The following is a 26,539-nucleotide window of genomic DNA, read 5'->3' on the forward strand; positions in this document are numbered from 1 at the left end:
ATTGACCGCAGCTGTCTGATTTTTTTTTTGTGTCGAGGATTATAGTAAAGTGACCAAACGTCCCAGCTTTACTTGACAGTCCCTCTATGAACCGCCTGTCACGCTTTTCTTAAAAAGTCGGGCGGGACGGCCAGTGTCTCGCTTTTATTTTAAGTCGATCAATGTCACGTCTTTTATTTTACAATCTTTTGTAATCTTTTAACTAATAACTTAAAAGTACCGCCTTATGGCGTTTTTTTTTTCTTGATCCTTATTTCATGTTCGCTGCTTAGCAAGCTCCTGTGTTAGAGCCATGAGTAATGCTTTTACTTTGTGGCATCCTGCGTACTACTCAAAAACTGAGGTCAGCGCGTTTTCTGGCGACTTGTGGCGTGTTGTCGTTCCGCATGTTTCTCACTGATTCTGTGAATCAATTCCAGCATACAGTATTCCTTCACTTGGCTCTTCCTTCTGTTCAATTCCAGCATACAGTATTCCTTGGCTTGGCTCTTCCTTCTGTTCAATTCCAGCATACAGTATTCTTTGGCTTGGCTCTTCCTTCTGTTCAATTCCAGCATACAGTAATCTTTGGCTTGGCTCTTCCTTCTGTTCAATTCCAGCATACAGTATTCTTTGGCTTGGCTCTTCCTTCTGTTCAATTCCAGCATACAGTATTCTTTGGCTTGGCTCTTGCTTCTGTTCAATTCCAGCATACAGTATTCTTTGGCTTGGCTCTTCCTTCTGTTCAATTCCAGCATACAGTAATCTTTGGCTTGGCTCTTCCTTCTGTTCAATTCCAGCATACAGTAATCTTTGGCTTGGCTCTTCCTTCTGTTCAATTCCAGCATATAGTATTCTTTGGCTTGGCTCTTCCTTCTGTTCAATTCCAGCATACAGTATTCCTTCACTTGGCTCTTCCTTCTGTTCAATTCCAGCATACAGTATTCCTTCACTTGGCTCTTCCTTCTGTTCAATTCCAGCATACAGTATTCCTTGGCTTGGCTCTTCCTTCTGTTCAAGTGGATGACAGGGTAAGAAACGTTGGAGACAAAACGAACATCCGCATCACAGCGGTATCTAACATCTCCAACAGACTTCCTCAGGAATAGATATACATATAACTTTACTTATTAAATCACGTCCGCATCACAGCGGTATCTAACATCTCCAACAGACTTCCTCAGGAATAGATGCACATATAACTTTACTTATTAAATCACGTCCGCATCACAGCGGGTAACAATAACGACTCCTTAGTACAGAAAACTAACTACTAGAAATATATGTCCTGTCTCAAGTGACCACTGGCCTCGACTCTATTCAACTCAAAGTTACTACCCGACTCTCAAAGTTGCTACCGTCCAGACCGGACCAAAAGATACTACCTAACTGCTGACCAAAAGGATACTACTGCATAAATTTCAGTTTGGTCATTCTTACTTCCTGTTTCTATGTCAGGAGTTTCACGTGTCATGACCTAAGGTGAACATATAACAGGCAATGTCAACCGAGACTGTGACAATCCTCTGCCTGAAACAATAGCTTCGAGATATTTAAAACTTCTGATAGGAGCCTACCAGTTTTTCGTGTCCTATACTAATGTCTACTTTAAAACAATATTTGCTGTTGGTAATAATGTGTGTGTGTTGTTTTTTCGGCATTGATTTACAAAACGTATGCTGCAGAGGTCACCAAGTCAGCTAGGAAATAATAATGAAGATTAAGAAAGATACTAGATACAGTAAATTCCTTGTGCTGGTCATCCTCTAAATCTTGGTGGTAGTGCAGCGATTGACTCCAGTACACTTTTTAAAGAATTCTTTTAAAAATAAACCATTTCTTGTAAAGGTGAATCATTTCACAATCTATATACTTCGTAATTGTGAAACCCTCCTATTATCCGAAATTCATATTTAGTACTGATAGCCTCTATGACACAAAGGGCCCACACGATCTCAAATTGTGAAGTCTAAATCCGGCCCTGCAAAAAGGGGAAAAATAAAACTTAAGATTATTATTTATTAATATGTTAGAAACTAACGAGTAGGCCTATTCATCCCCTGGCACTGCCAGGGTCGAGTTTCGTTAAAGAGAAACAAAATTCATTGTAATCCCTTTATCGGTGCCCACTGGGGAATTTTCTGGTGATGTGACAGGCCTGTAGCAGTTCCACCCCCTGACAGGCAATGAGAACCTTCTTAGGAATGTTAAGGGCCTTGAAGGTATCTCTGAGGTCAGTTGTCATTATACCCTCGTTTGATATAACAATGGGGTATATTATTATTTTTACATAACTTCCATAAACGCTTAATCTCCAGCCTAGGTTCCCATATTTTCTTTGTTTTTTCTATTTCAGTTTTTCTTATATTATGAGACAGTGCCTAACAAAGGTACGGCGATGTCAATAGTGGTAGCTTTTTTTTTTTAAACAATAAACAGCTGATCAAGGCGATTAAAATCTACGCTTTGTCAGTCAAAATAGGCCTATCCCAGTAAAATAGGCCTAAGTGATCAGTAGACTTGAGAACTTCTTGTGGTGACTATTTGTAATAGGGAGGAGTATCCTTATTGATCAAATTGTGTGTCAAAGCCAAGTGTTGGTGTATTAATTTTGCAGCTGGGTTATGGCGACCCAGGTAGGCAGATCCTGATAAGGCTGAACATCCTACCATAATGTGTTCATTTGACTCACCCACATTTCCACATTGTCGGCATTTGTCAACAACATTGATTTTTAGGACATGCTTCTCGTCATTTGTTGTTCTTATTGCTCTGCCCTGTATTGCTGTAACAAAGCCTTCTGTTTCAGGATAGAGATGACCAGCTTTGAGCCATGTTAAGGAAGCAGCCTAGTCAATGTTGTCACCATGTAATAGGGCCGTTAATTTTCCGTGCAGTGTTTTTCTTTCTCATTGGTGAAGCTCATGCCCTGCGTCGTCCCAACCAACATTAAACAGCAGCATTGATTAGGCTGAGAGGGGTTGCTTTGGAGTCCTATTTGGTTAGGAAGAAAACTAGTTCATTGTTGGAGGCCTGCAGTTTTGATCGTATTTTTTTTAAACTTGCATCTTACACAATGTGTAGATGTTCTTCAATACATGACTTCCTGCCTTTATGGGAGGACTTGGTATGTAAACATCGAAATTCGGTTAGTAGTTTTCTCATGAGTCTGTCAATATCATTTAGATCGGTGCCATAAAATGGAGTGACAAACTGTTATGTAAAGGAGCATTGGAACGGCCTAGCTATTTATTGCAGTGCTGAGGTTACTGCCAGTCTCTTTAGTGTTGAGGATTTTTATAATTTACTCGTTGCTTATATTTACAAAAAAAAGTCTTCTTTTATTTTTGTTTATGGTTTATCGTGACATTCTGGTTTAATTCCAAAATATTTTGAAGAGTAGCAGAGTTCAATTCCTCGAAGCCATCAAATGCAATTTTAGTATTGGCTGACTTGCACTTTTTAATGCTTATGATGCCATAGGGCAGGGCCTACTTATCCAAGCCAAAAGACATCGTCACGGAAGCGTTTTATTGTTTTAGTTTAGGTTTGTAATTTTTGCTCGGTTTCTGTATATAGCTTTAAATCATCCATGTATAATAGGCGAGACACACTATTTGTACATTTAGAGTCAACCCTAAAACCGTCTGTAGTGCTATGGAGTAATTTAGATAGTTGGTTAATTGCTAGGCAAACCAGAGCGGAGATAGTCACCCTTCTTATCTGGACAGAACCTAAATTTATCCCCATTAAGGCTTATCCTTCAATTGTCCATACATACTCTCAATAGTTTTTTTTTCTTGAGTTGATTCTATGAATTATTATTATTATTAGCGGCCCCCAAAAGGGGAAAGACGATATTAGTTTTGTGTGGTCTGACTGTCCGTCCGTCCGTTTGTCCATCCATCCCGTTTAGATCTCGCAATTAAGAAAAGATATTGAAAATACGATATCATAATATTTTAGACCATTCAAAGTTCAGTTGCAATGGCTACTTTTTTCTTTTCTGAAAGCGAAATATCTAATTTTTAAAATCAATTATGTAAGCATTTTTTTTTCTTCATAAAAATACACCATATTTACAACTATTCACTATTAATAGAAATAAACAATGGAGACTACCACTATTTACCATATCCAAGCACATTTATGCAAACGTTTTTAGATTTTTTGTCCAAAACATTTTTTTTTACAATTTTATTGCTAAATTAAGTAAGTTCTGTCATACTAACTACTACATTTACAAGAAAGAAATGTTTATTTTTTTTTTGTAAAGAGAAAAAAAATCTATTTAGTATGCATATAAGTGGAACATAATTTAAAACAACAATTAATTAGTAGTTTTTCATATTATCGCGTGAACTGCAACGCTATGAGCCTACTACAGTTATGACACACGTAACTAAAGGATTTTTTAAAATTATTTTTTTTACGAATTGTTTTTTTCTTGAGGCTTTGAATAATAGATTGGCCCTTTACAAAACAATTAGATAATCATTATAATACATCAGCTAGGTCATGTTCATATCCAACTCTGCATTCTTCTGTCATTTGCCTTTAATAGAATTTCATTCTGATAATTTTTTTTTAAATATTGAAACATGCTTTTTAGCGCCTGAATGGACCACTTCAGGGGCCGATTTTGAGTTTTCCACACAAACTGTCTCCTAATTAACTTTGCAATCACCTGCTGGTATGGTAATACTTCACTAGCACAACGACTTAGACTAAATAGACTAATTAAAAAAGCATCGTAGGCCTATATCACTCGAACACAGCTACCATCTCTTGAAAAGCTTTTTCATGAAAGATGCCTTTCCAAAACACTTGATCACGATTCTTAAAGACAATATGCACCCATTAAACCACTGTTACATAAGAACTGAACGAAGTGGTCGTCTCCTTTCCATTAGGACTAAAACAGAAAGATTTAAAAACTCCTTCATCCCACTTTCGGTCAGAGTGTTACAAGATCATCTGTCGTCATCGAGAAATACATAGAATTCTAATTCATAAAGCGCTGGTTGTGAGTGTGTATGTGTTTCGTGTGTGAATGTTCGTATTTTCATCTATACCGGTATTGTTATTGTAGGCCTACAATAGTTACGCCTAGGTTGTCAATTGTAGTCAAACTGAATTTCCATTTGATTGGATCAATAAAAATTATCTTATCTTATATATCCCTTGGTCTGCTGAACAGTTGCGGCACCACACAAGATCTGTCTACCTTCTTTCTCCATTTTTCTCTGTCATTTGCCTTTGATGAAATTTCATTCTGATAATCTTTCTGAAAATATTGAAACCTGCCTTTTTACCCGCCTGGGTGGACCACTTCGGGGGCCGATTTTGAGTTTTCCACACAAACTGTCTCCTTGTTAATTAAAAACTTTGAATTATTATTGAAAAGTAATGAAAAAATGGTATTTCGAAAGTTATTTTAACCGGAAATGAACTTTATAAGAATACACAATATGGCGCGTAGTTATCGTTGTCTATAAATATTACTTTAATGCCTAAATTTAGAGCTGCTTTTGGACAATGGTAAATAGATCTAATCTAGAGCTACAGAAATTTAGATTTATGCCAATTAAAGTGTTACTTAAAATCTTATTTAAAAATTGATTAGACATCAACAAGATCTAGATCTATATCATTTAGATTTTCTATCATCATAAAAATAATAAATAATAATAATAAATCAAATAAATGTCATAAATCATAAAAATAAATAAAATTATTACCAATGACATCATCATGATCATCTACTATACTACTAGATCTACATCTACTCTAGTATGATCTAGTGAGTGACAATTGTAGCTAACAGTTAATTTATTATAGATCTATTTAATTTTACTTTTGAAAGGACTGTCACTTTGTTACTTTTACACTTAGAACTAAGAAAGTGAATGCAATGACTTTGATTAGTTTTGATTTTTGTTTAAAAGTCTATGTTTTGACTCGACTACTTTAGACTCTAGAGCAGAGGACTTGGTGACTAGATTGTCACTAGATTTAGTTAGTATCTAGCTAGACTAGTATGGGAGTATGTGTGTGTACTACGTAACATATGATATCATGTTCTAGATCTAAATTAAGAGTATTATACTGTGGATTTAAAGATTATGGTCAGGGTAATATTACTATTACAATTATTAGATCTAGTTACTTTATTTTTTAGTAAAGGAGACTACTGTTACTAGAAATCTAGAGTTTACAATCTCTGAGACTAATTCAAATTGTTTTAATTTGGCCTGTAGGATATCAGGAACTTTTTCAATCCAAGTTCAGCATCCAAAAGCTCAACTACACCTCCTAACAAGGTACCATATATTAAATTAAACTAAATTTAAATAGTTGGCGATGAATAGCAACATTTATCATTTATAGTTAATTACCTTTGTCAAGAGCAAATTCATTAAGAAAATAATGGGGCTTTTTATTGGGTCATGTATCATTATTCTATGAGTTTGAGATCAGTGGTATAATTTATCCAAATAATTATCAATAATATGTTCTTATATATTATATTTAGCATGCTTTCATCTCAGTCTATTATGTTTTTTTTTCGTATATATTTATTCCTTTTTGTATAGGACATCAGAAAATATTTTGGGTCATCAGCAGCAAATAAAAATAATACAGTACCTGGAAAGGAAACAAGTATTACTGTCAATAAAAAAAGTATGGTTAGGGCAAAAGGTGAAAAACTTAAAAGCCCACCTAGTAAGACCCAGATAAAACCCAAAAGTATTGGCAAGTCACCAAAAAAAAGTGAGCCATCTGTTCCAACAAGATCTTCCCCCAGAAAGAAAGCTAGCCTCAGTGTGGACATAGAAGAGCCAGTTTTAATTGATGATGATTCTGACAATGATGTTGTCAATGATTCCCAGGATTTAAGTGATACTTACAAGAAAGTAAATGGTTTTTATACAAACACTGCCAGTAAAAACAAAGGGTCAGGAAAAAAAGAAACACTTACTAGTAAAACTAAAAAGCAAAATGACACTAAAAGTTCAGCTAATGCTAAAAAGTCAGAAGAAATTGTGGACATTGAAAGTGTCCATTCATCAGGTTCTAGTAGTTCCAAAACTGCTACAAGGTCAAAATCGAATAAGACAAATGATAAAACTAAGAAAGGCAAGTCAAGTGAACCACTGGTTAAAGAAATTCAGAAAGAAGAAAAGACAACCAGGCAGAGTCCTAGAAAGTCACCTTCCACAACAGATAGTAAGAGGGCAAAGAAAAGAAAACAGGTAACAGTATAGTATATTTTTTAAACTGATGTGTAATATTTATCATTAATGTAATAAGTCTTTACAAAAAATATTTTTTTGTTTGCCTTGAATGGACTTCTGGTTAAGATCAGAAATGGGAATCACTATATATTTATAGGTTCCCCTTATGGCTAGTTCTAAAACAGAATTTACATTGTAAGAATATGCTACTTGCCATTGGGTAGACCACAGAATAATTTTTAGCTCAGAAACTAGAAAACTCTATTTTTTTATTTACTGGCTGAGTTTCTGTAAGATTGTTCAATGCAGGATACAAATTTATTGTATTAGCAGATTTCTAGTGATGAAGAAGAGATTCTAATTGTCAAAAATGATTCCTCTGACGACGAAGATGAGCCACTAAGGGGTAGGCAAAAGTCCAGATCAAGAAGTAAAACTGTAATAAAGTCTTCGAGAATCCTTGACTCAGGTCTGCAAACAATTTGAATAACTCCACCATGTTTTCTTTTATAATTTTTGTTTTGTTTTTGTTATAATGTTTGTTTTTTAAGCTGTTTTAAATTAGTCAGTGGCTGTTAGGTTTTAGATTAAAATTGATTCTTTCCCTGATTCTTTCCCTGTAGATTCAGATGATGAGAATCCAGTAATGGAGGAGAAGCCTAAAGCCAAAAGAAAAAAGAAAGAATCCAAAGTGTATGTAGATGATTCAGGTGAGATTTTTAGTGGGCTGGTTTCTACTTGACTTTATTTGTCATTTAGAGAAAATAAGATGGTTCTGTGATTCTGCTTTTAGATAGTAGGGGTGATGTGGCATATAATGCAAAATACACAATAAGACATGGCGGTTATTTTTACATTTAAACCCAACTTGGAGAATGTTGAAGTAAACATTATTTAGTTAGAAACAAAATTTGATTTGATTTGCAAGCATTTTGTAGATTTTTAAAATTAATTATTAAAGTGGCATAGATGCTTTTTATGTATAACCAAAAAAAATAACAACAGCAAAAGCTAGGTTAAAATCATCATCATCATAGCTAGTAATTATATAGACTTTCTCATAGCAATAAGATTTTTATGTGTCATATTGTAATAATCTAAAGAAGTCAACTCAACGGGGACAGATATTTATTCACAGGACATCAGAAACACATAAAAAGATCTGCCTTCGGCATAGCTTCTTCTTTCAACCCCTAGACTTGGGCTGAACTCTGTTGTCTCTCTAATGTCAACATGCCTTCAAAGTCTAGCTTCTAGTAGTGCACAAGCTAGAGCGCACCTTCTGCATTACCTGATTGGCAGTGTGCAAGGCAGGATTATAACAATATATCGGGGCGAGCACACATTTTTTTCAATCTTATTCATTCTGAAGCGATAAGCTTGTTCATAAGTTAATAAGAAATTATAGTGTGTAAATCTCTTTCTGCAGATAATGAAAAGAAAGTGACAGCTCTAGACAAGTTTGTTATTCACAAAACTAAAACAGACTCTGGACTTGGGCAAGAAACTAAAACAGAGAAAGAAAAGTCTCAGTTGAAACTTGTGAATGTGAATGCGGCAGATTTCTTTGGTACTGCAGCGGTCACTAGAAGTAATCGGTCAATGGCAGTGACCAAAAGAAAACATGAAGAAATGGAAAAGGTAAAAAAAAAATGTACAATATATTATTCTATTTACCTATCAACTATTGTTGATTTTCTTGCTGTATTTATTGGCTACTTTCTATAACAAGTTTACAGTAATAACTTTTTTGACAGTCTTGCGAGGTGGTTGATGTTGACATAGTGTTTGACGAAGAGCTGCATGATGATGAGGACTTTATGAAGACCCTTGACCAGCTTGATGGACCTAATGTTAAAAAAGTTAGTGCTTTTAAATACTATATTGTTATAAATGAACAAGTGACTCTGGTAGCCATGTGTGTGATCAGCTGACACAGGTTATACATGCTAATGTACTGTGAACAGACTCATGTAGAGACTTCCTGTGTAAATCACCCATGAAATGGAATAGAAAAGGAGTGTGTCAGAGTCAAGTCAGTCTGATACAGGAGTACAGTCAGTTCAAGACAAGACAGAGATTCCAGTACAAGTTTAGCACAGCGATTTCAGTCAGACATTTCGTCATGCGAATTGTTAGTGTTTGATTATTTATTTCTTACCCATTAAAGTTTTTAAGTTCTTGAGTTAGTTATATTGTTTTACCCGCATAGAGTTGTAGCTATATTTTATTCCAGGCAAGGTCCTACAGTGTTACAATAAATGCAGACATGATACAGAAATTTTTTTATATTTGTGATTTTGCCTCAGATCCTATGCCATAAACAAGTTTGCAAAGTATAACAGTTTTAATAGTTCATTGTTGTTTTATTTAATCTCTATTTTTGCACTTCTTTTTTCGTACTCAGTGTGATATGTAAACTGTAGTATTATGTGGCTAGTACAATGACCAAATATATTAACACACTTAACTGTTATCTGATAAAATTGCATAATACCCTTGAATCTGACGAATTTGTTGTGTAAAAAGCTGGATTTTAACCTGAATTCAAATTCAGGATAATTGTTTGTTTTTTTTACTCCCCTTTCCCCAAGCAACCATAACTTGAATTTTAGCTATTGTTATTCTTACTCATTGTTGAAGCAAGCACTTTTTTAAAAACATTTGCCATAGATAGCTAATTATCAGAAAATCTTTTTCAGGTTAAACAGTGTGAAGCTGAGGTCAGGGAAACCACTAAAGAGGTTAAACCTGGTAAAAGTTTCACTTCTCCTACATATTCTTATTTTCTTTATACAAGTTCAACTGTCTCTATGCAGGCCTTACATGATTTTCTTTTAAAGCTTCATTAAAACTGCATCATTTTAATATAGGTTATTGTTTCATTGCTCTGTGTACTATTTTATAGGTAAAACCTCTGTTACTAATATTTGTGTACAATTTTAAAGCTATATTTCTATTGCTAATTCTTGCACCACTTTGTATTTCAGTCAGTCTGGCTAGTAAATTGAGTGCTAAAGTCAAGCAAGAAAACTTGAAAGCTGAGAGAAATTCAGGCGATGAACATGAGGTGTGTGTTATTTAAGTTGCTACATTTCTTGAAAGCATTCCTGTGAGATCATCCTATGGAATATCTGCACATAATATTTCAAGTGACCACATTTTAACTAGTTGATTTTGAAATAGTGTAATCTAATTCAGCATTTTCTAATTGTTTTAATCCTATGACCCTTATGTAAACTTTTTTTTCTTTACATCCCACACATTTATTTGGCTGAGACAGACTTTCACCTGTGTATACACACACATGTACTTTTTTTTCTAATTTTAAGCATTATTCACCACTGCCTTCCTCTGTCCTTCAACTACTTCAGTCCAGCCTTGTTATAACAGAATCCATATAACCTTTGCATAGTTGTTTTTTTTTTAAATGATTTAAAATTATTTTTTTTTTGAACATAGGGCAAAAATTCTTGAATGGACAGTTTACCCTTGTTAATTTCTTGAATGGACATTTTACCCTTGTTAATTTCTTGAATGGACAGTTTATCCTTGTTAATTTCAGGTAACCTGTGAACTACTTGAACTGAAGGAAACACACAAGAATGTGAAACTGGAAACACCCCTGAAGCAGATACCACAGAAAACCTCGCCCTTGAAGCAATCACCCCTGAAACAGACAGTCCAGAACACATCACCTCAGAAGCAGTCACCATTGAAAACATCTCCCCTGAAACAGACACCTCAGAAAATGTCTCCTTTCAAACAGACAACCAGAACTCCCATCTCTGCCAACAAGCGAACACCTTCAGACAATGTTTGTTCATTTTCTAATGTCTTTCTTGTTTATTTTATCTGCATTTTACTAAAAAAAAAGTGTCCTGTTCAGATATATATCATTTCTAAAACTTTCACTGCATTCATTAGCTACTTTTGCTTGATTATTTTGCTTTTAGTGGGGAAAGTGTTTGTCAGAAGGTAGAATTGATCAATTTGAGAACCAATAGGCTGTAAAATGTTCATTCTGAAATGTGGCTTGGTTCCTTGTGGGTAGCTTTCTTGATGCTGACAAGCTATGCTTAGCCTGTTCGGTGACTTATTTAATTCCATAATTATTTGTTAACCATAAAATCACATTAACTTGGTCTGTCACCAACTTGCATCCTATTTTTTTCCATGATCCCATCTGGTTTTGCCAACAGTATTGCAACAAATTAAAAGTAAACATTTTTTTTTAAATGTCTGTTTTCTCCATTTATATGAAACTAGTTATTCTGGGTAAAAGTACAATGCAAATCTGTCTCTAAATTACAAATTTATTTTATTGGTAAAGTCATTTAGTAACTTTTCTTTTTGTGTAGTTTGTAAAATACATACAACAGCTCCTATAATACAGTAGCAACTATCTTTCACAGGATGGGTCAAGTGCTAGGAAGTTGGCTGGATTCCAGGCTTATAAACAAAGAACTGGACCACAACATCTAGGTTCCAAAGAAATTCCTGAGGTAAATAAACTTCCGTAAACCAAAAGAAAAATAGAACCTGTTTCCCCAAAACCAAACCTCAAGTTGGCTTGTATTGAAGACATGATTAGTTCAAAGTACTTAAGTTATGCTATACACATTTCTACATTATTATTTTTTTTTTTTAGTATTGCTTGTATATAGCACATCTTTCATGCTTATTGATGCTCAGTGTGCGCTCTAGTCTCTTTTGTGGACCAGTGAGGGGGTATGTATCGGGAGAAAGTTTTTGTGCTACTTTTAGGTGCTTAGCAGAGACAGGATTCGAACCTGAGCCCCCCTTGGTGGCCAAGCACCCTCTCAGCCCCACATCCCTCATTATACAGAACATTTGAAGCATAAAGGTGTTTTAAAACAAATTCGTATGAATCAACTTGTTGAAGATGGTCATTATTGACAAGAGGTTACTTAGAACAGCCATTCTCAACATACTGTCAATTATATCAAAAAGTTTACCCGATTTAGAATGTAATGTAATTGCTAATGTTACTATCTTAATTAATATTCTTTCATGATTGAAATGAAAAACTTCACAGCTTACAAGCATTTTAATCAGTATAGACTATGCATAAAGAACTTGAAAGGTCTTTTTTTTTTTTCAACATTATCTTAAGAGGCTAATAATTTTTTAAATTTAAATTAAGTTTTTTGTTTTTATATTTAAAAAAAAAAAGTGAAGTACCCCTTTAATAACTTATGATCTATAAATGTTGTAAATATCATTTGTTTTTTTTTATGGCTGATGTTAAACAGGGTGTGATGTGGCCAGCACAACCACCTTTACTTTCCTAAACTATTGTCAGGTACACATTAGAGTGGGGGTGGACTTGGGGGTCATTCTAAAAATCCCAACCAATCATCCAAAGGCACCACCTAGTCATATAAATGAAATATTAAACATTATTTTGGGTATAAATCTTCTTTAATTTAATGACTGCATAAAGGATTTATCTTATTAAATTACAGAAGTTACTAACGAAGAGAAGATAATTACATCCTACGCTTATCCCTAATTCGATCTAGTCATGCATGCTAATCAGTGACTTAAAATCTGCTGTCAGTTTGTTTTCCATGGTGATTCTGGCAACCCATTTCAGGGCTCTATTAAGACTAGGGAAGAAGGAGCACTTGTACAAGTTTTTCCTTGCATATTAAAAGAAATGTGCCTTTATCTTTGTGTCTTTCTGAGTATTTTATTAGGTTAAGTTTTTGAACTTGTAAATTATAGTTCTTTATTTTAAGTATTATTGCTTGTCTTCTGTCTTGAAGGGTCTCTAAATTTAGTTATTTTATTAATGGTGTTACTCTAATCAAATTAATATGTCGGTTAAACATCTCTAGGCTCTATTTTGTGTCTGTTCTAGTTTCTTTATGTTTTCTTGAGTTGAGGGGTCCCAAATTGAGGGTGCATATTTTTACATTGACCTTACACAAAGGTTATTGTGTTCATTAAGCCACATTATTATTATTATAGTTATATTTCTTTGAATTTGCAGGGTGCTGACAATTGTCTGGAAGGTCTGACATTTGTTATCACTGGAGTTTTGGATTCTATCGAGAGAGATGATGCAAAGTCTGTGGTGGAGAAGTATGGAGGTAAAGTCACAGCCAGCGTGAGCGGTAAAACAAGTTACCTGGTAGTAGGGCGTGAGCCAGGTGAAAGTAAAATTTCCAAGGTAAAGGACACATCTTTAAATGTTCAACTTTTGTTGTCTAGTTTGAGAAATGATTTAGGGTATGTCTTCAAAGAAATCCTATGAAGTATAATATTAATGCTATTTCATCCTACACCAGGCCTCCAAGCTCAAAGTGAAACAAATAGATGAAGATGGACTATTGGATCTTATCAGAACATTGCCAGGAAGAGTTTCCAAATATGAACTTCAGGCCAAAGAGCAGCTGAAAAAAGTAATTAGAGCTATGTCTCACTCTATCTGCTCATTTGTTTTCCGCATGTTTTATCAATTAAGCTGTTAGGCTTCAAGTTAAATTATAGTGAAGGACATTACAACTAACTGCTGATGTGCTTTCATGCCTGTGATAAATGTCATACACTTTTTTGTTTGTAATTTTACTTTTTTATATTTTAATTTTAAATACAGGAAGCTGCTATCAAAGATTTGCAGAACAAAAATTCTAAAAAACTGGAATCTTTCAGATCTCCTAAAGTTGAAAAACAAAAAAGCTCAGTAGAGCCATCCTCATTTACCCAAATAAAAAATGCAGTGGGAGTCAGCTCTGTGGGCTCTGGGTCTCCTGCTTCATCGAAGTTACTAAGTCAGTCCCAGCCTTCTCCTTCCTCCCCTGCCCCAGCCACCCAGTCGGAAGTTTTGTTATGGGTAGACAAGCACAAGCCGACCACTTTGAAGAACATTATTGGTCAGCAAGGGGAGAAAAGCAATGCCAAAAAACTTTTACACTGGTTGAAGCACTGGCATGAGAACATCATCGTAAAAGGTATCAAGTCATCAGGTAAGCTATATTGTCTTCTGGTATAACCTCTTGACTTTTTAACAATTATATTTGATTAAAAAAATTTTTTTTGTTTGTTTTATTTGTCTGGGATGTTCCTTCAGAATATTAGATTATTACGTCTGAACCCAAACCCGCAGCAGGATGTCGAGGGATGGGGGCAAACATGGTTTGAACCCGTGACTATGAAGGCAACTGTTCAGAATGCATACCACATTACGAGATACCAGGCAGCCATATTCTACAGTAATGAGTAATAATCTCAATTTTCCAGTCAATAGAAAACACTCTTTTTCTGAGGCAGTTTTGTTCTTAAACTTATTTAGAAATTGATTTTTACAAGAAATGGATTTTTACAAATATTTAAGAATAATAAAATATTATTTAAGTCATTTTTTTTTAACATTTAATTCTTAAAAGATAGTTCTCGTTATGTTGGTATGGGGGATAATACACATCTGGGTTTCCAGACATAAAGTGATGCAATAACAAGCATCTTGAGTTGTATATGAACAGAAATCCATTGTATGAATTTGAATACGTTTAATGTCAGAAATTGGAGTCATGCTATAATAAACCGTACACTATATTCCAAACGATATAAATTACTCTGGAAAAAAAAAATCACAGAAGTAGAATAAATGTGAAGCCAAATAACTGATGGATCCAGAATTCTCAGTTTCCTATTTATACCCTCTGTCTTCAAGTAGATTCCAGAAATAAAACTTGATCATTACTGCATAGTTTTTACAACAATTTGTTATTGTCTTAATGATTTTGATGCATTTTATTTACATGATAGTTGTCAAGTAGTTCCTTAACTTAAAAACAAAACAAACAAAAATCCTGATAACATTACACACCAAATATGTATGTCACTGCTTGGTTTGCTTAGCTTCATGAAGTACTTTTTTCATTGAACCAAAAACAATGCCTATTGATACACTGATCTGTTCTGGCTGTTTGTTAAAATGATTTTAATCCCAATTAAAAAATGATCCAGTGAATTTCATAATGTGCACAATTCTCATTTTGATTTTCAGAGCCACTTGCTTTTTTTTTCCAGGGACTTATTAAATGAAGAATTTTCAACTTGCCTGCCCCTACTGGGGAAACTCACCAGCCCTAATGTTTGTTAACTCACCTGCCTTTTTATCTTTAAAGTGGCAAAAGTTTGATAGTCTGCTATTTTCTACACAGGAAGTTTTTTCAACAAAGGAGATGGTGCTGGGAATAGGGCAGCTTTGTTATCGGGCCCACCTGGCATTGGAAAGACAACCACAGCAACTCTTGTTTGTCAGGTAATTTTGATTATCTCCCTTAGAAGTTTGAAGCCCAAAGCTCAACTGAATTTTTAAAAGAAAGGCTAGTCAAATATTAAAAATAGTTAAAATCATAAAGGTAAATTAGGAAATTCTACTCCTTTGCTGATGGCTAAACTGCTCTGAGTCAAGCCAGCACCATATAAGTACTCTGCAACAGATATGGAAAAAACAGAATGTCTAACTGTGTATTAATTGAAATAAATTGTTTAAAACTTAATTCTTCAATGTTTTAAAAGCAACATAACATAACTTAAAAGAAAATGTGAAAAAAAAATATTTTTTTTTGTGTGTTATTTCACAGGAAGCTAAATTTTCATATGTTGAGCTCAATGCTTCAGATTGCCGCAGCAAAAGAAACTTGAAGGAAGTTGTGGCGGAGTCTCTGAACAACCAGACCCTTGTGGACTACATGGGGGATCGCAAAGGATCAACCCTGCCCTCTGGGCAATCACACTGCATCATCATGGATGAGGTAGATGGTATGGCTGGCAATGAAGACAGGGGAGGACTCCAGGTAAGAAGTGTTTCTATATTTTCTGTCGGACTATAATGAAAACAATGGAATATAAGACGATAGTGAATATTTCATATATATATATATATATTAACACTGGCAGTCACAACTTAGCCATTATGTATCAAGGATACAATCCTGAGACTTAGGTTGTCAGCCAACCACTTTGTCAACACCCATTGTATTTGAAGAATATGATCAACTTAGGTGCCATTTTGCCCTTACTGGCATAGAGTAAAGTAGCTGGCAGCAGATGGCCTCTGAAACAGACAGCTGGAGAGTTCTCACAAAGACCATATTGAAAGCCCTAAGAAAAGTCCTTGTAAAAGACAGATGCAGAAGATGTAAGGACCAGTAGACAACAGCTTTGTTTGCATCCGATGGGGAAAAATATAATTACTACTGGACTCATATGAAACACTGCACTCATCCTCAGTATGGAATTGATGACATTGGCATTAGAAGAATATGTCAGTGTCAAGTTGTAGAGTTGAATCAGAGCGTTGAAGTTGGCCATTTTAATTGATTATATTCCAGTTGTAAGGATTTACTATAGCTGTCTTAATGGATCTACCTGAGTTAAGTATTTTGTTTCTCATGATGTCACAAAGCAATTAGATTTTTTTTTAAAGTTATTTGTTCTACTTAAGTTCTTTGACAGTCACCTTACTCTCAGGGCTGTAGTCTTACAAGTCCTTAGTTCAAAATCTTTATACAGGTCAATTAGGGTAAAGAGACAAAAACTGTTTAAAATCACTTTAAAGTTCTTATATGATGCATTTTAAAACAGTTGTTAGTAATGTAGCTGTTTCTTCTTTCTATAAATGTTATAATGTAGCTGTTTCTTCTATCTGCTGTTTTAATTTATGTTTCTTCTTTCTACTAATGATATAATGTAGCTGTCTTCTATCTGCTGTTTAAAATATATCTGTATTTTATTTCTACTAATGTTATAATGCAGCTGTTTCTTCTATCTGCTGTTTAAAATATATCTGTATTTTCTTCCTACAAATGTTATAATGTAGCTGTTTCTTCTATCTGTAATCTAGGAACTCGTACAGCTCATCAAGAACACCAAGATTCCCATCATCTGCATCTGCAATGACCGCAACTCTATGAAAATGAGGACTCTGTCCAATTACTGCCTAGATTTGAGGTTCCAGAGGCCTAGAGTAGAGCAGATCAAAGGGGCTATGATGACCCTGGCTTATAAAGAGGGCCTGAAGATTCCGCCGGCTGCACTTAATGAGATTATAGCAGCCTCAAATCATGATATCAGACAGGTAACTGCATTTGATTTCTTGGTTTCTGTCATTATTTTGAAAGGTTGGATAATATGTAGTGCCATTTGAGTAGAATTTTCTTTTTAAAATTTTATTTAAAAAAAAAATATTTCATCTGGTATTTTTTAAGTGTATTTTTATGTTTAAATATATTAAAGAAATTTTTGACTGCTGTAACAGTCAAATAGAGGCATGGTGGCTGAGTAGTAAAGCGCTTGACTTCTGAACTTGAGGGTCCAGTGTTTGAATTCTGGTAAAGACGGATTTTTTATTTTGGGGCACCTCTGAGTCCACCCAGCTTTAATGGGTATCTTACATTAGTTGGGGAAAAGTAAAGATGGTTGGTCATTATACTGGCCACATGACACCCTCATTAACCTTTGGCCACAGAAACAGATGACCTTTTACCTTTCAGACCTTGCAGATGATGTTGTCACAAGTCAAAAACTCGCTGTCAGAGTCACTCAAATTTATCACAGCATTAATTATTATTTTTCATTATTTATTTATTTTATTTTAATTAATTCCCCATCCTACCCCTAAATTCTCCACCTGCGCCACCTTTTCCCCTCCAGGCTAGACTTAGTTGACCACCTTGGAGATATTAAGGCGCGTCTTTCGATTTATCTTCCCTTGACCGGGGCAAAGATACGTACAGACTCTTTGATCTCATCGGCAGGATGTCTGACAGCCGCAGTGGACACCACCTTGTGTGGAATGCAAGTCACTCCTCCCCCCCCCTTTCTCCTACGTCTCTCTTTGATCTAGGAGATTACTCGAGTCAAAGTGCCTCTCGACGCTCCCATCTTAAGTCTAATTCACCCACGTGTAAGATAATTCTAAGCCTAGGACATTTCCTGTGTCCGCCCACATTTTCCAGGCCTTTGTATATAAGGTAAATTAAATCAAGTCGGACCCTCTCCTTCTCATTCGAGCTGAGCCATCGAGTCTGGACTATATCATTTATTCTCCCTCCTAGAGGAATACCTGGTGGTAAGCCGAACTTAATCACAAGTTCCATCTTAATTACTTTTGTGCTATTTCCATTGGATATCATCATGTGTATTTTGCTTAGTTCATTTATATTTAATTAGTGCATTGTGTATTTCTCACTGGCGTAAGTAGAAAACATAAACATGTGCTATGTATATATTTTAGTATTGCATTAATCTATTAATGCTACGTTGCTCAATTGATCGTTGATGCAACCGTGTATATATTTGTACACCTTATTTTATTTCCTTTATCTCGGTTGATCGCCTTGATGATTTTACTATCGCACTAATACTGCGCTTAGAAAGGAGATATGAGTTATCTCCCCCGTATTGAATTATCTCCCCTTTACTCATTTTACCCTAATGAGAGTTGCGCCGCTTGAACGGACACACCATTCAAGCGCGCTCCATTGTTCTCGACCCACGGTCATATGTAAACAATCATCTGGGTCGCTGACCACCGCCCAATTCAACCCCCCCCCTTTTCTTTCTCTATCCACCTGTGTTGTTTATTTGAGATTATTATTTCCCCTTCTATGTACATTTTTATATTAGTATTTCCCCTTTTATGTACATTTATATAATGCTACTATCTGCCATCTATTTTCCAAATCCCATTTGTCATCATCTCCTCATTGTGCTCTAAAGCAATTTCACCAATCTGACGAATGCACCTCAGTCGAGGGCATCGATAAGATGTATGAGAGACATGTCCTAACTTGTCTTTATTTATCCGCAGCCTCCCTCAGGTGTCTGCCTATTTGCCTACTGGCCTATCTATGTGCTTAGTGCTAATCAGCGCTGCACTTGCCTAGTTGCTATCAAGAATCACCTATTTGCCTACTGGCCTATCTATGTGCTTAGTGCTAATCAGCGCTGCACTTGCCTAGTTGCTTTCAAGAATCACCTATTGCCTAGTTACTGGATCAACGATCCATTTACCTGCAGTTGTGCTTAGTGCTATTCAGCGCTGCATTTGCCTACTGAGATCTACCCAACTCTACTACTTGGCGCTATCGGCATTGCCCGCCTATTCGACAGCCCACCTGTCAAGCTATTAGGCGCGACGTCCCTATAGAGTCAGATCTGTGCGAGACGTCATAGCTACGCCAACCCTCTGCAACTCACTGGACATATCCTGTTACTCACACTGCCCACGGCAGATCAGCTCTGCCCGCAGTAACCTTGTGCCCACGGTATCCGGCCACCCGCCATACTGTGCCCACTACAGATACTAGAACTTGGGACTGAGACTCCACAAGAGCTATATCGCCGGCGTCCCTCTATCCGCTAGAGCGCCACCTCCAGCTGCAGAACCTCAAGCCAGGACCCAGCCAGCTGCGACATCAACAGGACAACCAGCTAAGTCAGAGGACAAAGTGACATACTCTCTTATTATGTGCAAGAGTGATGATTAAACATAGAACATACTAGAGATAGATGCAAACCCTCCCCCTTTTTATTATTATATGTATATTTATGTAAATAAATATCCTTTATTTTAACTTTTGTATCTATCTTTCATTGCTTTGTCTCGTTGCGTGTCTGCTCCCGATTCATATGCTGATAAGTGGGGGTGTGATAGCTTTAAAAATAATCATCCCCTAGACATTAAACGCGCCAAACACACGTCACATTTCCCCACCTGTCACAGATGTAAAAGATCTGTTTCTTTGGCCCACAGTTAATGGGGATGTTATGTGGCCAGCATATCAACCAACCACCTTTGCTTATCCCCAACAAATGTTAGGTACACATTCAAGTTTGATGGGCGCCCTAAAAGTCCCAAATTAAAAATCTCAGTCTTGAACCAGAATTGAATCTTAGATCCTTTGGTTTTGAAGCCACGGGCTTAACCACTGGGCTGGGCTTTCAGTTGAAGTAATATATCACCAAATTTCTTTCCTTGTTTTAAAGTAAAAAACTTTGATTATGTGAAAGTCTTTGTCTTGGCAACACACTGATCTAGTTTTTGTTCACTGCCCAATTCCAAACATTATAACTTAGTCACCCCCCTTTCTATTTAGATTATTCACAACATGTCAATGTGGAGTGCCAGTGATAAGACATTGAGCTATGAGCAAGTCAAATTGGATGCAGCCAAAGCACACAAGGATGTCCGACTTGTAAGTAATATTATAAGAGCTTTGTTTAAATAAATTTCATTACATTCATTGAATGCATTGATCAATTATTAATATGTAAATTGTTGTTTACCATTATTAAAGCTAAAAATACTCCTACAGCTGCTTACAAGATAGATAAATAGTACAATGAAAAAAAAAAGAACTTGTAATAGATTTTCTCCTGTTTGAAAAAGTGAACTATAACAGCTAATAGTGTAAGTTATTGAGTTTACCATCCAAGACTCTTAGAATAAAACATTGGAATTATTATTACTGTTTTTTTTTTCAGGGTCCATTTGATGTCTGCCGCAAGGTGTTTGTTAGTGATGAGGAAACAAGAAAAATGACCTTCAATGACAAATCTGATTTGTTCTTTCATGATTACAGCTTTGGGCCACTTTTTGTCCATGAAAACTATCCAAATATCATTCCAATGTCTGCAGGGTAAATACCTATAAATTGAATGTGTAAAAGTCATGAGCAAAAGTTGTTTTTTTTTTTTTCTTAAAATGTATATAAGCTGAAAAAAATGTTTTCTGTTGATGTGCTAGAATCTAGAAACTAGAATTTCTTTCTTTACTTTGGTACATTCTTCCAATGGAAACCTCCTCAACGTGCAATAACCTGTGCAATAACCTGTGAATACAGTTTCAAAGGAGAGTACCTTCTATCAGAATCAGAAATCCTCCCATTCACTTTGATCAAGCTAGAAATGTTTGGCTTTATAATTGAAAGCCTGGCCAGATGTGAGCATGTTTTGTTTTTCCTTATATGTCTGTCCCTATAGGCACATGGAGTAAAATTATTCATTTTCTGATATAATTAACTAGTGCGGCCATTTGTGTAGTCATCTCAACATTACTCCTCTGGATGGACATTCTTAGAATAGGTGCAAATACTTTGATAAGAGGCTAGAGCTTAGGGACATCTGTCCTTGTCTTAGACTTGTTTTCTCTCAGTTTATATCATTTGAACAGGACATCCAGGATAAACATTTGTACTTTACCACTATGCAGAAACTTTAAAACTCCTAAGTTTACCTTTATTATTACTGTTTTAATATTATGAATTAATTTTCACTTTCTGGCACTGCCAGGGTAGAGCTTCATTAAAATGATTTTTTTTTTTGGTTTATATTAGAAATCACAATGGCAAGCATTTGTCTTGTCTTTCTAAAACTATAGACAGTATATGTGATGGTGATTTGGTGGACAAGTTGGTCAGGAAGGATTCTAATTGGAACTTATTACCCACACAGGTGAGATACCCTGTTCTATATCATTTCGCAGGTTGAGGTCTGATAACCGACTGTTTTTTCTTTTCCTTGGTGCTGGGTAAACTTTTAAATGTATTTACATTATGATGGATGCAAGATTGCTGGCTATAAATGGCATGTAGGCAAAATTACATCTAAAAAAAATAAGTTGGCGGTAAATGCCAATCCGACTGATTGCGGATATTGGACTAAATTTTGTTATTTTTAGATTTTTTGGTTTTTGAACAACTAAAATTTAATAATAAGTCCAATTTAAACAAAGACAGGAAGTTACATTTATTGAATTGCGGTGCATGCGCTAATTCTTATACTTTTCCCCATCTAATGTCAAGTATCCATTAGAGCTGGGTGGACTCAGGCTTCCAAAGATCCCAACATTAAAAATCCCAGTCTTTACCAGTATTCAAACCTGTGACCCCTAGTTCGGAAGCCAAGCGCTTCACCACTCAACCACCATGCCCCCTTTGCTCCTTCTAGTTTTCTATAAATTAATTAAACAGTTTATTCAGCTGTTCCACAATCTGTTGCCTTTAGCAATCTTGTCTGATTGATTAATGGATATACAAAAAAAGTAAACCATTTGTAAATAAGAAAAATAAAGAATTGAATGAATGTTTTTCTTTTGTTTCTATATTTCTCAGTCATCAAGCAATCCATGTAAATATTATTTTCCAGGCTGTGTTTTCCAGTGTCATTCCAGGGGAGGTAATGAGAGGTAGTTTTCCTCAGATGCCTGCCTTCCCTCAGTGGCTGGGTAAATTTTCCAGCACCAACAAAACCAATAGGATATTACAAGAGTTGGCATCACACATGAGATTAGTGTGAGTATATGTGTATCTCTCAATGTGGGCTATGAGAGTGGCATTGTGTTTAGACTGTTATAATCTAATTTTGATACAGCTACTGTTTGACACATTCCATTAGAATTTAGAATTTTTCCAATTTAACTGATTCTAGCAATACGCACATCATGTATTATTTATATTGAACAAAGCAAAAGGAGAACTTAAGTCTTCAAAATGTTTCTTTCTATTTACTCATAATATTGCTTTTTTTTTTTCCCAAATAAGTGAATAAATGCATACTTATTGATATTTACAGAACATCCTGTGACAAACGAAGCCTCAACTTGGATTACCTCCCTGCTCTCAGGGCATGTCTGACATCTCCTTTGGTACAGAAGGGATCTGACGGAGTGGAGGAGGTCATCAAGCTGATGAATGATTATGACATTATTAAAGATGATTTTGACAACATATTAGAAGTCACCAAGTGGCCCAACAGTTTAGATGTTATGTCCAAGATAGATTCTAAGGTAAGACTTAAATTTTCAATAGATCAGCAAATGATGAATGATTTGCATGTTGTGTGAGTTTTAATCTTCAAAAAGATTGATTTTGTTGAAACATATAATGTCTTAAAACTGAATTTAATTTTCGACACTTTGACAGGCCATTGTTATTGGCTTTGCAGCATCTGTTTGTGTTTGTTACTACATATCCTGCCATTTTGATTTTAATCTTATTATAATTTTACCTTTTAATTTTTCTGTTTGTAATACTGTCCATGCAGTTCCATAATTTTAAATAGTCATCTTGCTATCCCATGAAATTTCCAAATGAGTTGAGTTCATGACAGAGAAATTAGAACAGAGTATACAATCTTTCACTAATTTATTTTTTTTTGGCTTGTCTTAAAGTTTTCTTAAAAAACAAAATAAGCCTGAAATATTTGATGACTCTTGAATTACTCTTGACCTAATATGTTATGTCCTGTACTTCTTGAACATGCTCCAGTTTTATTACCTCCCTGGTTCCTGATTTTTAATTCCTTTAGTGTGTTATTATTTTAATAGAAATAATGGAGTTTTCTGGGGCAAACAAAAATCTGCAGGGGTGTAGTAGAGTTACTAAACTGATGTCACTTTTTCATTTTATTATATAAACTAACAGATTTGATTTTATTTTAAAGGAAAATGAATTGGCTACAAAATTGTAATAAAATATGTTATTCAAAAAACATATTTTTTTTATTAAAAATTAATATTCTGAAAGATTTAACTTTTATACATTTAATCCATAAATACTGAAAAGTAAAAAAACTAAACACATTTTATCACTTATAAATTTCATAAAAAAAGAACAAATGCACTAAGAAATTCTATTATTTACTAAAAATGAGAAACTACTAGCTTAATGTCTTTTTTTTTTTTAGAAACGTGTTGGTTTTGCAAACAATGTACAACCAAACAAAAAAACTGTCACATCCAGAAAATAAAATTAAAAAAGAGTGAAATAAAAAGTTTAACATTAGAAAGTTAGTGAAATAAATATTATATGCCAAGTTATTTCCTGAGTGTGACGTTGCACAGAAAGAGTCTAATTGCATTGTTATGTACATCAGTCTATGACTTTGTCCCAGTTTTCATTAATCCTTTTTCTGACATTTTTAGATTTAAGTTATGAAGTGTTTTTAGACATTTTAAAACCCTCATTGTACAAACTCTTGTGAGAGACGCTTGTAAATAAGAAAAACTCCGGCCATTTGCTTTTTATATCCAAATCAGGGATTTATTAACAACTCCATTTTTTTGATTTCATTTCTAGACCAAATCAGCTTTTACCAGACAGTATAACAAGGAGGCTCCTCTCACTCCCTATGCCACTGGTACAATCAGCAAGAAGAAGGGAGGGCGTGGAACCAATGTTGAGGAGGAGTTTGAGCTTGAGGAAGAGGGGGAGGGAGAGGTTGGCGGAGTGGACAGCGAGGAGGAGAATGAAGAAGAAAGTCTGGAAGCTGATACTATGATTAAAGTAAGCTGTTTAAGGATCTAAAGAAATAAGGATCTAATCAATAACTCGTTCAGATTTGCTCTACAATAGTTATTCATAATTATTTTTTTTTACACAACGCAAATAATTTTGGTATATTGCGCCATCAAACAAAACAGCCAGAATTATGTGTACAGTGTTTCACATTGTTTTATTATTTTTAAGTCTTTAAGCCTATTTAGTTATAATGATCTAGTAAAAAACTTGATAGTTATTAATATTTTTATTCTACTTTGGTCTTTTTATGAAATATAAATTAAATATATTACGTAATTGATAAAACTTGTAAAGTGAACTTAGACATTTCAATTGTGTTTCCTTATAAGTTATAATTTTCTCTTTTTCCCCCAGGCTAAAAAGCCATCCACCTCTAGATCTGCTAAAAAGTCATCCACCTCTAGTTCTGGTCAGCCTAAAAAAGGAGCATCAGCCGGAAAAGGTGGGAATAAAGGCAAGGCTGGGAAAAAAAACAAATAAGGAAGTTCCATTATTCCATTGTGTTCATGAAAGACTTGCAGTGTGTGGTTAGTCTCTGGCTAACAAATCATTTAAACATCCCCTGTATTGTTCTAATGGATTATGGGAAGTGTTCCAGAGACATTAAGCATTTTTCTTTGCTGAAGGAATTTGTTGAATATATTAACTGACCTACTGAATGTAACATTTGTTATCCATTAAACTTTTATAACAACTTTTGTTTTTGACTGATTTGTAGATGTACAGGAGTAATTGAAAACAAATCATTGAAATTTATTCTTTTATGTCCTAAAAATGTTTTAACACCAAACCACAATTATTGTTGATTTGAGTTCTTGGCAGAGCAGTCTAGAGAATACAATGGTGAGAATGTAGAATATTTGTATTGTAGCTATCCTCCAGCGACTTCTGAATGTGATTGTGTTCCTTCACTTTGGATCTGGCCAGAATGGCAAGTGTTGAGGTGTGGGCAGCCCAGCACTCGCAAATTTACCTAACAAAACATGAATCAATAAAAAGAATGTACAAATTAGACAATTATTATTGGTAATTAATTGTTTTGTTTGATACCAAAAGGGAAATGAATTCTTCAGTGTTAAGAACTATGGCTAAATGTGTGGAGTTATGTCCCCTCAGTTGTGCACCTTCTTTCTTTCTCTCTCTCTCTCTCTCTCTCTCTCTCTCTCCCCCCCCCCCCCCCCATTCTTGGATCAAGTTGAAACTTAACACAATTATTTATTGTACTCAACAGAATGGAATTCATTCACCAATTGTAAACAAACAACATTTTGTCACGTGATAATATTGATAAAACAACGAAAGAACTGTCACGTGATAGCCATTGTGAAAATAAAAAATTAGATCGTGATTTGTATAGAAAAGATAGAGAATCATGTGGCTAAATGTTTGTTTACGATTGGTGAATGAGGTCCATTCATGCGATACAACACAGTTGTCAAGTAATTATTTTGATTGATATCGAAAAAGATATAGTTGTAAATGTGGTGGAGTTCTTCCCATCAGATAAGCTCTTTTTTTTTTCTAATAAGTATTTTTATATTTTGCTTGTTTTTTTTTTGTTGTTTTTTTTTTTGTTGTTTTTTTTTTGTTTTCTGAAACAGTTTGGCATTTAACGTTTGGTGTGTATGGGTCTGTGCATTGTGTGTCTAGAAATTGAGAAATCATTCTTCAAACAAAATTAAAACTGCTGTTTGTGCTTGTCATACGGCGCCAAAGTCTCACGAGATGTGTAAACAATATGTTTACTTGCACGTTTGTCTCGAGAAGATACATTGCCCATAGTACTAAAAGTAGCCAGGAAAGTTATAAATATTTTTAAAATATTTTTTTTATTTATTGGAGAAGCTAATTTGAGTCAAGATGTATATACAAGGGGAGTATAAAAAGCGGGGTCGATCGGTCGGTCAAAATAGTTTCATCCTATGTATCAAGTCTATAATTGTGAATCTCCTATTGAAATAAAGTTTTATTGTGTGTTCA

General features: G+C 34.9%; 2 protein-coding genes across 4 annotated transcripts; one reads left to right on the forward strand and one right to left on the reverse strand.

Annotated features, from left to right (window-relative positions):
* Positions 1–393: 393 nt before the first annotated feature.
* Positions 394–4,126, reverse strand: LOC106071467 (involucrin-like). The gene is made up of 3 exons (XM_056016254.1): positions 4,112–4,126; positions 2,649–2,828; positions 394–990 (listed from the first exon to the last, which is right to left on the reverse strand). Exons 1-3 carry the CDS (start codon positions 4,124–4,126, stop codon positions 394–396), a joined length of 792 nt encoding a protein of 263 aa, XP_055872229.1.
* A 1,302-nt stretch (positions 4,127–5,428) lies between these two features.
* Positions 5,429–26,539, forward strand: LOC106071476 (replication factor C subunit 1-like). 3 transcript variants are annotated; one of them, XM_056015795.1, is made up of 24 exons: positions 5,429–5,520; positions 6,240–6,302; positions 6,576–7,235; positions 7,548–7,686; positions 7,841–7,927; positions 8,647–8,858; positions 8,975–9,079; positions 9,920–9,971; positions 10,208–10,287; positions 10,783–11,034; positions 11,633–11,722; positions 13,237–13,416; positions 13,535–13,648; positions 13,843–14,212; positions 15,413–15,513; positions 15,839–16,051; positions 17,101–17,334; positions 20,357–20,455; positions 20,745–20,899; positions 21,596–21,713; positions 22,407–22,552; positions 22,833–23,046; positions 24,338–24,544; positions 24,914–26,539. In XM_056015795.1, exons 1-24 carry the CDS (start codon positions 5,518–5,520, stop codon positions 25,037–25,039), a joined length of 4,020 nt encoding a protein of 1,339 aa, XP_055871770.1. In that variant the 5' UTR covers positions 5,429–5,517; the 3' UTR covers positions 25,040–26,539. The 3 variants fall into 3 exon arrangements, with proteins under 3 accessions (XP_055871770.1, XP_055871771.1, XP_055871772.1); XM_056015796.1 differs by having other exon boundaries at positions 7,551–7,686; XM_056015797.1 differs by lacking the exon at positions 5,429–5,520 and adding an exon at positions 5,764–5,782.

The sequence above is a fragment of the Biomphalaria glabrata genome, chromosome 17, assembly GCF_947242115.1.
Source record: "Biomphalaria glabrata chromosome 17, xgBioGlab47.1, whole genome shotgun sequence".
NCBI lineage: Eukaryota > Metazoa > Mollusca > Gastropoda > Planorbidae > Biomphalaria > Biomphalaria glabrata.